Genomic DNA, 12,222 nt, shown 5'->3' on the forward strand with positions numbered 1-12,222 from the left:
ACTCGATGGTTTGCTATTGCCTGCCGAGGGGCTATTAGAAAAATCTTTTTCTTAATTTTGGTGTTTCACCGAGATTCGAACCGACGTTCTCTCTGTGAATTCCGAATGGTAGTCACGCACCAACCCATTCGGCTACGGCGGCCGAGGCAATATATATTTAAGTGAGGATTTTCTTGCCTACGCTATTTTCGCTTAAATTTTCGTGTAAGGAGAAGTATTCTTAACCTAAATGCGTAACCTTTGAAGACTGTACTTTTTACCGCCGGTAACTTGGGTGTCCCTGAAAACGTCATATGCAACTGCCCAATTTATAAAAATTTTCGTTTAGAGCATTTTGGTCAAAGGCGTTTTATTAAGATTAGATTTGTCCTGTTGTCTCAAATATAGGGAAGCAATTTGAAATGAATTGTCATAAGTCCTCTCTTGAGTTTAAATAATAATATTTTGTGCGTGCAGAAGTTTTAGTTATTTTTACATTATATAATACAACTTTTGAACCTGAATTCTTTGAATTTTATTTTATTACAAAATGGCTATTTGTGCATTAAGTCCTAAAAAGATATATTGCGCAGCCATGTAACCTACTCAAACACCCTAAAACTGCTGTAGGCTTAATTTCCTTCCAGGAGGTTTGGATCTATAACACCGCTTCCCAGGTAATTTAGTCATAGAGCATAGAACATGTTCTGTTATTTCTTGTGCCTCTTTACAGAGAAAATGATTCTTATTTTCTGGTACACCAATTTTTTTTCTTGTGGTAATTGAGTTTACAATGCCCCGTTAGCAGTTCAGTGACTTTGACTTTGAAAATTTAACGCACCATTTCTCCCGTTGCAGCGAAGGGTTAATATGGCATTTGTTTTGCCCTCAACCTGTTGCAGTGGACGCTACGCTCCAAGTAACAGTAGCCTAGCAACGGGCGCTTCAATGAGTCGTAAACAAATATTTTAGAGCCACAACAAACCGTTGTTAAGTGGGAAATTAAAGGTTTACTAAATTTTGACAGCAAGAAAAAATTTCATCTCCTCAAGAATAAACTTAACAAGAGCCCAAATAAAGCGATAATGTCATTCAAGGATGTGCGCGGTAGGTATTTGAATAGGAAATATATGAATAATAGCTTTATGAAAGAAGCTTCGCGACTTTATTACTTTTGCAGACCTTGCTGAGCACCTCAAGCTGCTCGGCTATCCGCATGTGTTCCCTCTGCAAGCACTGGCCAACAATTTCGGCAGTCTCGCCTCTTTTCATGTCGTCGCTGAGCTGCTGCAATGGCTGGCCGGTCTACTTGAGCCAGGCGCTGTGCTGGCCGGCAGCGTAGAGACCGAGAATGATCGCGTGCTGCTCATCCGTTCCGCCACCGAATTTTTCGTCACCAAATCGGCCATCAAACTGAATCCGCGCAAATTGTATGCCTCCTCCGCCGTTACCGCCGTAGAGCTGCAGAAGATCACGCGCATGTTAATAGCACCGCAGCAGTCGGGCGCAGACAAGGACGATGAGGAGAATTACCGCAGTCTCAATCAGGTGGATATCGGTGATAAAATGGACGATTTGCGACGCACGCGTGAGCTCTCGGCAGATTTAACGCAACGTGGCGCTGCGCTGCATGAGTTACTCGCTAAGGAAATGTTACACAGGGAAGCGCGTCTCGCGCAAGCCAATCGTCCCATGGAGCTGTCATCAGCAGAGCGCACGCTGAAGAATGCAATAGCGGCCGCTCAATTGAAATTGCAATCGAGTCGTGCACAGCTGGAGAATGCTCGAGTAGAAATGAATGCGCTCACTTCGAAATTGCAACGTAAACGCGCCGAACTGGAGCGTACTAAGCAGCGACTGGAAGCATTACAGAAAATACGGCCGGCACACATGCAAGAGTTCGAGGATTGCGAAAAGGAGCTGCAGGAGTTGTTTCAAAGGTACTTCTTGCGCTTGCACGTACGCGATGCGTTGCGCGCGCAATACGAGGCGCGCACCAAGCGTAGCACCCCCGTCGCCTCACCGATGTTGCAGAAGGCGCAAGAGTCGTCGATGCCCTTCATACCCGAAGGACTGATTGAGGATGATGATGATAATAATGGCGAGGCGGAGCTGGATGGCAGTGGCGTGTTGCGACATGGCAACTTCGGATTGGATGCCGAGATACCAGACATCCGGGATGAGGATATGATGCTGCGCAATAGGAGCTCATATAGTGGTTTGTTGGATGAAGCGGCACGAAAGATGAACAAGCGGCCCGGCACTGCCACTTCGCGTAATGGACGCCCAATTACGGGGCGCAATCGGCGGCCTCAAGCAGAGCGCGCAGCAGCCGATGACGGAGGTGATGGCGGCGCAATGAGCAGCATGCTGAGTAATCGCGCTACGTTGGGCGGCGTGGGCGACGAAGATGACAGCTCGTTTGGCAGCACCGATAGTGACTTGGGAATGGGCGGGATGCTTAGCATGGGACGCGGGCCGGCACCAAGTGGCTTATTGAGCAATTTGGACTCCGAATTGGGAGACTTTGTCGATGATGATTGTAAGTGTGTTTTGGAAAATAACTTGGACTTATTTGTGCTGATGTTAATTGGTTGCAATTACAGTTGACCTCAATTCAATGGACGATATAAGCATTTCGAAGATAACTGGAGAGTTGCCGTTGCGCCCAAAGACCGCAAGTAAGCCGGATCATCACAGCGATGAAGACTTCTAACACATTCCTCATGTAATTGAAAGCAATACAGTTTGTGAAATCCATAAAACGCCGTGGATTCGTAAGCCAGCACAGATTTGTTAGTGATCCTATCATTCCCGGATGGGTAAAAAACCTAGTTTGGGACCACTTATGACCTTTTTTTTAACATACATATATTTTTATATCAATATTACAAACCTATAATTAGTGTACAACATACAAAAGTTGCTATTTGCAGAAAGCATCATTACATCCTCGAAAAACTAAAGAATAAGTTTATATTATAGAGTTATTTACAATAGCAAACACGGAATAAGACATACGAATATTACAACATTACAATAGTACAGTTAGATATGTAAATTATACATAATATTTCGTTAGATGGTTCCCCGGATCGGACGCAACCCGCTAGAATGACTCGACTCAACTCAAAATCACTGGACTACATCACCACATCGCGACAAACGATTTTCGTCTTGGACGACGAGCGCGAACGCTGCTTGCCATATGTCTCACTAGCCGCCGTCGACGAAGATGAATAGTCTACGTGACTACCCGGCTGGCTATTTGTTTGCTCCTGACGCGCCAAGAAATTATCTGCTATATCGCGATCGAGCCCCGTATACTGGAAAGCTTCATTGTCGATCATATCCGTCTCAGATTTGCGTCGCTGGCGACGATTGGCGTTCATTTTGCCTGTGCGTAACGGTGGTGGTCCGGGACGGCGGCGACGATGTGGTGGTCCAGCAGATTTGCTGCTCTTGTGTGTGCGATAGGTGCCACTGGGCACACTGCCTGTGGGCGCATAAATCACTGAGCCAGGACGCATGTACGGTGGTAGAGTGTAGGTCATGCCAGGACGATATGGCATGCCGGGAACGACCATGGGGCCAGGTACAGACGGCACAGGTGGCGGAGGTGTGTTCAGCATCTGGGGAAAAGTATAAAATATAAGTTGTAAGTGTGAAAATAATTTGAGAAATGAAGTGAATGTCTGCATTGTAACGACGCCTAAGGCGATTGCATACTTTTGTTGCATGAATTGATGCCCTGCAGGAAAATTCTGAGACAGGGAATGGGATTTCTAAAAGCAAGTGCTATTCGGGTATAAATTAAACTATTTTTTTTAGTTACTACAATAGTTTCTGACTAGTTGAAAATAAATCAGTATAACTGATTGAATTGCGATAAAATTTTGCAAAAGTTTGACTTGTAAGAGTTTTATTCTATCATACTGTTAACACTACCAACGGCAGTCAATATGTACCCACACTAACGACTGGTATCTCTGGATATTAGACTATTAGGTGCAGTTTGTCAGTTAAGGCAAATGCTGGATTGTGCAGTTCGCGGCTCCTTCCGCTAACAAAACTCGGCTAGGAAATGCACCACTCAAAAACACCAATTGAAACCAATTAGAATCAGTTTAGCTGAAATATCCTATGATCTGAAAGTACCGGGAATGTTTAAATAAAACCAAACAGAGTTAAATTTCAGGCATATTTATTTTATCTCCTTCAAAATATGACCCTCCTGAAGCAAAACACACATGTGACAACGTTCAACCCAGTCCTCAATGCACCCCTAGTAGGCCGACGAAGGGATGGTCTTCAGCTCCTTCGTCGTATTCTCTTTGAGCTCCCCTATCGACTGAAATCTCCTCCCACGAAGTGGTAACTTCAAAAAGGAGTCGCACGGGGCCATGTCAGGTGAATACGGTGCTTGCATGATGGTATTTACTTGGTGTTTGGTCAAATAATCCAGCACAATTTGGGCTCGGTGCGAAGGCGCGTTATCATCATGCAAAATCCAAGAATTGTTTGCCCACATTTCCGGCCGGCAAGACAGACACTAATGTCCAATGGCGCTTAAAAGTGACAGATGTGAGTCCTACAGCCCTACCAACATACGAAAAAAATATGGACCGGTCCCCCGTGCGCGGTTCGTTTAAATTAAAAATTCCCAGTACTTTCTGATCATAGGTTATAAATATTTTTTCTTTAATAGACTACCAATAAAAGGTAAACTTCGAAATGATTGTAGATATTGTAAAAAATTAGATGTACCATTTTCAGTGGCACTCTCTGTATATTGTTAAAAACAAATATTATACATAATTGTATATTTGTAAACACAAAAACCTATTTGTAGAAAACATATATTGCAATTTTTTTTTTTTTTTTTGGTTTTTTGTATTTTTTTTATTTTTTTTTTTTTTTGAAAATTTGTTTTGTTTTTGCAAAATCTTTGTTGCAGAAAGATTTTAAATTTAGTTTCTAATTGAAAACTACGGATTTTTATATTTGAGAGCTGGTGTCTGAGAACCACAAACGTCTAGGGCCGTATAAGGATGCCAGAAAGGATTAAAGCTTTTACCGCCACTTCAAAGGCTGGAACTCATTTATTTCATTACGAAAATTGGCATTAACTTCATTTCTACCGAAAAAATAAATACTAGAATATTTTCCATGCAAAGAGGTTTGACGGATATTTTCTTCTGGGTCCAAGAAGGAAATAGACTCTGAAGCCGAGTGGACTTAAACAATATAAATAAGTATCATTACGCTATGGGAGAAATGGCAACTGTTTTCCCAACGGAAATGGATAATTGAGAGTAGATGAAGCGGGAAACAGATGGGAGTCTTTCGTGACAGTCAGGCTGCGCTCAAGGCTCTGGAGAATGCAAAGTTAACCTCAAAGATTGTTCTTGGCTCGACTTTTCGAATTGTTTTTATTTTCATAATATTTTCCGTGGAGTATTTCAAACAGTAAAAATAAATTCAGTGGCATCTCTTAGTCTAGTTTAACCCTTTTGCATCACCACTCGAAATGCGCGATGTACTCAAAAATCCGACCCTTAGATGGTCGCTGACAAACTGATAACTAATCTTACAATGCATAGAAGTCGATTCTAAGAAATAAATATAAGCCGTTATTTGCGGATTATTCCGCTCTTGTTGATTAAAGAGAGTTTTTGTTTGCCGACTTTTTCGTCGGATGATGCAAAAGGGTTAAGGTCACAGTAGCCATAGCTTTAGGCTTATTGTATTTTGTAGTTAATTGTAAATATGATATAATTATCAATAAAAAAATTTAAGGAGAGTTACCTTATAGGAAAAAGATTTTGGTCTTCAGATTAAGTGTGGAGATTTGTCAATATTCAAAGAGAGATAATTTGATGCATATCAAGAGTGGGCTTTATTAGGTTGGGGAGGAGGAATAGCATTAGAGTCCTGCAATTTTTGATCTCTTCATAAATATATGTATATCTTAAGTCCATTTGTCCAATGAAGAGGGAGGGACAAATGGAGGGGCCTACAGTTTAAAGCCGACTTCGAACTCCAACTGGTTTCTTATGAGGAGCTTTTTCATGGCAGAAATACACTCGGAGGTTTGCCTTTGCCTGCCTAGGGGCGCCCGCTATTAGAAAAAAATGTTTCTATTATTTGATGTTCATGCACGAAGATTCGAACCTACGCACCAACCCATTCGGCTACGGTGACCGAATAACTGTCTTTTTATAACTCCCTCACTGATTTTCGACTCAACTTTTAAATTTGTCAAAATATACACTCTGACCAATCAATTTAAAATTTAAAATAGCAAAGTTTAGTTTTAATTTTACAACTTTAATTTTCAACAGCCTGATATTTTATAATTGATTGATAAAACCGGGTTATGGTTGGTTAATGGTTGTAAAGGGTTAAGGTGTGGTCCTTTAGCACTGCGACCATATTGATCTATTGTGCACCCTGTGCTGTCTATTGACTGTTAAGTATGCTTATGAATTGTACCAGCTCCTTCTGAGGGAGTGATTGAAGGTATTCATCTGTAAGCATGAACTTGTTTAGAAACCTTTTCCTTCTATGCGTCCACCCCGGACATTCGATAATGAGATGTTCTATAGACATAAAACCGGGTATTAGGGCCAGCTTATCAGTGTTCATTTAAAATTTTGTGAATTTATAGACAGAGCTTACGCCTGCAAAGTTGGTCACTTAAACTTAGTTTAGCTTAAAGCCACAGAGAAACTACAATAGTTAGCACCACCCAAAAACTGGTCGCAATTCTGCCCTTGAAAAACTACGCCGTTCATACGAAACAGTAATCCTATAAAATTCACAAATCCGAGTATACCGAATACACCAATACTACTAAACCCGTTCAAAACCACCCAGCAAGAAGAGTGGCGGTCATGTTACCCTTCACGTAACCGCCACGCGTGGTCGTTAAACTATCACTAACCACGCCCCTTTACAATCACGTTGTTAAAAGCGTTGGGAAAATCGTGCCAAAAATTTTGTGTACGTGTGATTTTTTATCCCTTTCATACATATGGATTCGTTTGCCAGTGCCAGTTTCATATAAACGTAGCGACGAACAAAATAACTTTTAGGCCAGCGGCGACAGCACAGCGCGATAGCCCAGCGGCTAGCAATGTGGGCTTCCGATCCGAAATCCTTGGTTCGAATTACAAAAAAAAATTTTTTTTTTTATACATTTATTTCATTTTGTTTTATGATATGTTTATGAGCAGATTTTTTTCATGGTAGAAATACACTCGGTGTTTTGCCATTGCCTGCTGATGGGCGACCGCTACTAAAAAATGTTTTTATTAATTTTGCTTTCACCGAGATTCGAACTGACGTTTTCTCTGTGAATTCTGAATAGTAGTCACGCACCAACCCACTCGGCTACGGCGTTTGTTTACTTTGACTGATTCAAAAATGAGCAAAACTATATGAATGAAATTTGCTTACTGCTTACATATTTGCCAAAGGTTGACAATTTGATTCTCGGCCTACTTTGATATCAAAAAGAGAGAAAAGATATCTTTTTGACTTATGGCTTTGACAGCCACTTGCCGTTTTTTTTGTTTTTTTTTTCTATTGATGCAAAAATGAGAAAAAATATATGAATGAAGTTTGCTTACTGCTTACACCTTTTCCAAAGGGGACGGAGCATAAAAAAAAAGTCGATTTCCAAACAAATACGAGTGCATATGTGTTAGTAACATACAAAAAAGTGTAATTGTGTTAGAGTTTCGGTCACGCAGGTTTTGCTGGGCAATTGCTTTTCACACAGGGTACTTCAAATGTCACCATACCAAGAACGATGGAATTCTGTACCTACAGCGTGTCAGTGTCACTATATGTACATATAATATATACATACATACTTTGCCACGGAACAATGGCTTTTGATAGCAATGCTCCATTGAGCTTCAGGCAATTAAATGGATATGCAACACGAGAATCGTCCATAAATTGTCAAGTAAAATGAAAATAAGGTGAAGGGAAACATCTTCCGGAGTGACGAAATCTGCCGGAAAGGAAAATTTATTGCCTCATTAGTGAGGAAGAAAGGGCTGGTGCATTTATCGCTTTAAATGTCAGAATAGAGCTGCCTCTCTACATTGTAAATTTATGTAAAATAAAAATTTGATACTGTAAAAATGGATTTAAAAGGTTCTAAGGAAAAATATATCAATTGAACTTAGCTGTTATGTTTTTTTTTTTGCATTTATTTGTTACTATTTTTGCTGTAGTAAAATATTGCCACTCTTTAGTGCTCACATGTACCTTATGGGAAATGGACGAAATTAAATCCCCCAATTATATTTTTTTTTCCTACGCATAAAAACATAATTTAACAATTTCCAATTATATTAAGAGAAATCAAATAATCTCTAAATTCAATAACTGTCAAAATTGCCTAGAGAAGCAGAGATTAGAGCGAATATATTTAAATACATCCCCTATATTTTTGCATTTAAAAGCTGTTTCTGTGTTTGTGAGTTTTTAAAGGCATGATTCCTTGGTCACCGATATGTATTTAGGGTGGAGGCTAATTGAACTATTAGTCAAACTCAAGATCTGTATTCAAGTCTTAAAGATTTTTAATGGTATGGCCAATACCCATGATTCAATAATAAAAGGTTTGCTCAGTAAGCAGCTTTCTCATTCCCTCTTGACAAATCGGCTCCCTTAGCAAGACACTGGGTTGCTAACTCTAGAAATTTTTAGCAAAAGTGGAAGAAATGTAAAATTTGTAGGAAAAACATTTCGTTTTCAAAAGCGTGTATAAGCACTTGCTCGGTATGTGAACAACCAAGACGATATGGAAAACATACTGACATACAGCTTAAATCAGGATATCACAAAGCATCTTTTTGGGGCAATGAACGTGAAAGATGGACGTCTTGACAATTTGAGTCCAATCCCTTTCAAATACAGGTTGGGGATGTACTTACTACGTTACTTTAAAGATATATAAGTTACCAACAAGAGCTCATTTAGCACTATGTAATTAATTATAGCCTCCTGATGGCAGATGGCTTTTTAGGAGGAGTTTTTTCATGGCAGAAATACACTCGGAGGTGTGCCATTGCCTGTCGAGGAGCCTCTGCTATTACAAACAACACTTTCTATCATTTGGTGTTACATGTCCGTGGTAGTTTGTCAAGTAGTTAGGAATGAATAATTGCGACTTGGGGGTCAAAACTCCAAACTTACGTGGGCATAGCATAGTAAAGCAAGGCGCAAGGAATTCATTACGGCCATACTGTTTAGGTAATATAATAGATTCATATTGGTAAAACTTCCCAACTTCGTGATCAGTTTTCAATTTAAAAATTAATTCACAAAATATCAATCTGGGCTTAACTTAATAACATTTTTTTTAATATCATTCCTGGCTATTTCTGTTTGTACCAGTTATAATTTAAGTAAAAAGAAAACGTTTTTGCTACCATTTTTACCAAAAAGGTATTTAATTTTTCCACTTTCTGCGCCCTTCTTAAATGCGACCTTTTGTAAGGGAGTGTCAAAATTCTAATGCCACAAGTGAGCAAACCTTTAATAATTGAATCATGGCCAATACCACACCGTTAAGCGGCTCTCAGCGAATTTGACAGAATCAGCTGATGGGCTGACATAAGGCCTCTTCTGTTCGTCATTTCCTCGCTCCCTATCTCTATCGAAGTCAAGCAAGTAATGCCAGCCTGCATTTGGCCAGCACCTATACTAGTGGGTTTTCCAATAAGAGGTGTTATTCCCAATGGTTTCGTTGCTTATTTTGCACGTAGCGCCGTCTTGTTGAAAATTAACGTTGTCCAGATCAATATCATCCAATTCCAGCCATAAAAAATTGTTAATCATCTCTCGATAGCGCAATCCATTCACTGTAACTGTTCCTCCAGCTTCATTTTCGAAAAGGTAAGGTTCAATGACTCCGCCGGACCATAAACCGCACCAAACAGTCACACGACATCAACAACAACAATAACTCTTGGATTTTCTGAGCCCCAGATCCAACGATTTTGCTTGTTGACGAAGTCACCGAGATGGAAATGGGCCTCATCACTCAAGATGATTTTTCGATTGATTTCCGGATCATTTTCATGCCTTTCAACGACCCAATCAGCAAAGATACGACGTTGTTGATGATCGACCGGCTTGAGTTCTTGTGTTAACTGGCCTTTATAAACCTTAAGACTCAAATCTTTAAGCAAAATACGGTGTAATGACGTTTGTGGAATGCCAAATTCCAAAAAACGACGAGGAATTGACAAACCTGGGGTTTCTTCAACACTTTCGGCTACAACAGTAATATTTTCGATTTTCGGCTGTTCTTGAGCGACGTGCACGGAATTTATTCTTCACATAACTATCTTGTCCCAACAGCTCGAACTTTTTCACCAATTTCTGTATTGCGGTCCGACAAGGTGCTTCCCGGTGGCCCAAAAGTGTTCGAGTTTTACGAACCGTCTCTGCCAATGGCGTAATTTCTACTTGTCAAATATCAAAAAATTACATCTTCAAAAGTGACATCTACCGAAATAGCGGGAGGTTCAAAATAACACCTGTTATTGGAAAACCCTTTATTTTTAAAAAAGCTTGGAAGCTCAAACAAAATTGAGAGAAAAAATAGCTCACTAAATGAAAAAAGGTAATAAAAGATAAAATAATTTTTTTTTTGATTTTTCTGCTTGTTTGTAAAAATTTACAAAACCAGTTGTTGAGCTGATGTCATTTAAGTAGTTTGGTTCGATATTTTGAATTACAAATAAGCTTTCCTTTCCATGTTAAACATGTTTTCTTATTAAGCTAACCTAACTTTAATTTTTTTTGTCACTATTTTGACAGTTTTCTCTCCACGGTCACCTAAAACTACGTCATTATCAAAGTTCTTCTCTAATATGTTATCTTTTCTTTCCTAATAAGGGCTACTAAAATAAGTTGCTTGCCATAAAGAGACCTGAAAATATATAGTACATATGCACTTTGACCTTCTTTAAAAACTAGAATTCTGATTTTTCTAATTCTCTTCTTTTTTTTTTGTAATAAGTCCTCAATATTTTTTATACTAGTTGGCTTACATTTGTGCTGCCAGCGGGGATCAACATAATCGGCCGACTACCTCCAGTTTGTGCCAAATTGCGAGAGCTGCCCATCTGCGCTGTGTACATCCATAGAGCGGCCAATTTTTCCGCATTCTCCTGTTATTTGTAAGTAATAGCAGTTTGATATTCGGTTAAAAAAATAGGGTATAATACTTTAAATTTTTAGTTTACCTTCTCACTGCCAGTCAAGGACATAGCCTTAATATATTGATCAACTTTTTCCTGATCCAATACAACTCCGGTAGCTTTTGAATTAATGATGACGTCGCGCAGCTCAGCAGTTTCATTTCTGGAAAATAAATTTATGTTTGTTAAATTAATTTGAATCTGAGGCAAATGGGATCATAAATATAAGTCTTTTTTCGAAATACTTGACAGCAGCGACATCTAGTGGGATAAAAAATTAACTGAAATGTGTGCTGAAATGTCTTCGACTTGTCATAAAGTGGTTTTGGTTGAGATTATGTTAATCGGAATATATCAGAACTTAACTGAATACGCAATAAAGTAAAAAAAAAACAGCAAAATGCAATATATTCTAAAATTTATTCGGACCTCCAAAAGTAACTTTGTTTTGCTTTATCTGAGGCGAGTGTGTCGAATATTGAATGCTGATTCAGCGCCCAGAGTAGCAAGTCCCCGGTTTTTGACGAGCGTAAATGGTAAAAATTTTCCAATGGTTTCCTTTTTTTACAATTATCGAAAAATCCGAGCACACCAGACCGAGACGAAGTGTATTATTTATAGGCTTTCTTTTTTTCAATTTTTATTAAAATGGCGGGATGAAAATCCACCAAACGCGACCGTATTCCACCATTTGTGAGTCAAATTGTATTTTGAAGTAATAATAACCGTTATTACAAGGCAAACCGATTAAAGGTGGTATCAGTAAATCAGCTGTTTTGTTTTTTTTTTTTTGAAATGAAACTTCTCAGGCGTCGATGGACGAGCGAGAATGAAGAGTAAAATTTCAAGGCATTTTCGTTCCGCGAGAAGGAAAAAAGATATAACGTAGAGGAAAAGGAGAAAGAGAGCTACACCTTATATATTATATTATATATCTTAGATACACTTTAGGCTATTTTTCCTGAATTTTTCCTTGTGGTTGCTAATTCCTAGTGAGAAATAACACTGCCTA

The 12,222-nt window shown here is 39.2% G+C and overlaps 3 protein-coding genes across 3 annotated transcripts in view; 1 reads left to right on the forward strand and 2 right to left on the reverse strand.

Annotated features, from left to right (window-relative positions):
- The first annotated feature begins 849 nt into the window (after positions 1–849).
- LOC129238508 (clusterin-associated protein 1 homolog) lies at positions 850–2,942 on the forward strand. The gene is made up of 3 exons (XM_054873554.1): positions 850–1,086; positions 1,160–2,521; positions 2,586–2,942. Exons 1-3 carry the CDS (start codon positions 1,065–1,067, stop codon positions 2,693–2,695), a joined length of 1,494 nt encoding a protein of 497 aa, XP_054729529.1. The 5' UTR covers positions 850–1,064; the 3' UTR covers positions 2,696–2,942.
- Positions 2,943–2,987: 45 nt separating this feature from the next.
- LOC129238509 (uncharacterized) lies at positions 2,988–11,365 on the reverse strand. Its single transcript, XM_054873555.1, has 3 exons — positions 11,256–11,365; positions 11,061–11,180; positions 2,988–3,611 (listed from the first exon to the last, which is right to left on the reverse strand). Exons 1-3 carry the CDS (start codon positions 11,277–11,279, stop codon positions 3,123–3,125), a joined length of 633 nt encoding a protein of 210 aa, XP_054729530.1. The 5' UTR covers positions 11,280–11,365; the 3' UTR covers positions 2,988–3,122.
- Positions 11,264–12,222, reverse strand: part of LOC129238506 (ribosomal protein S6 kinase 2 beta) — a 36,492-nt gene continuing 35,533 nt past the window's right edge. The window contains exon 2 of the mRNA XM_054873549.1: positions 11,264–11,373. Within this exon, the coding sequence (XP_054729524.1) occupies positions 11,270–11,373 (104 nt within the window). The 3' untranslated portion in view covers positions 11,264–11,269. The remainder of the gene's footprint in view (positions 11,374–12,222) is intronic.

This window comes from Anastrepha obliqua, chromosome 2 (assembly GCF_027943255.1).
Source record: "Anastrepha obliqua isolate idAnaObli1 chromosome 2, idAnaObli1_1.0, whole genome shotgun sequence".
In the NCBI taxonomy this organism is placed as follows: domain Eukaryota; kingdom Metazoa; phylum Arthropoda; class Insecta; order Diptera; family Tephritidae; genus Anastrepha; species Anastrepha obliqua.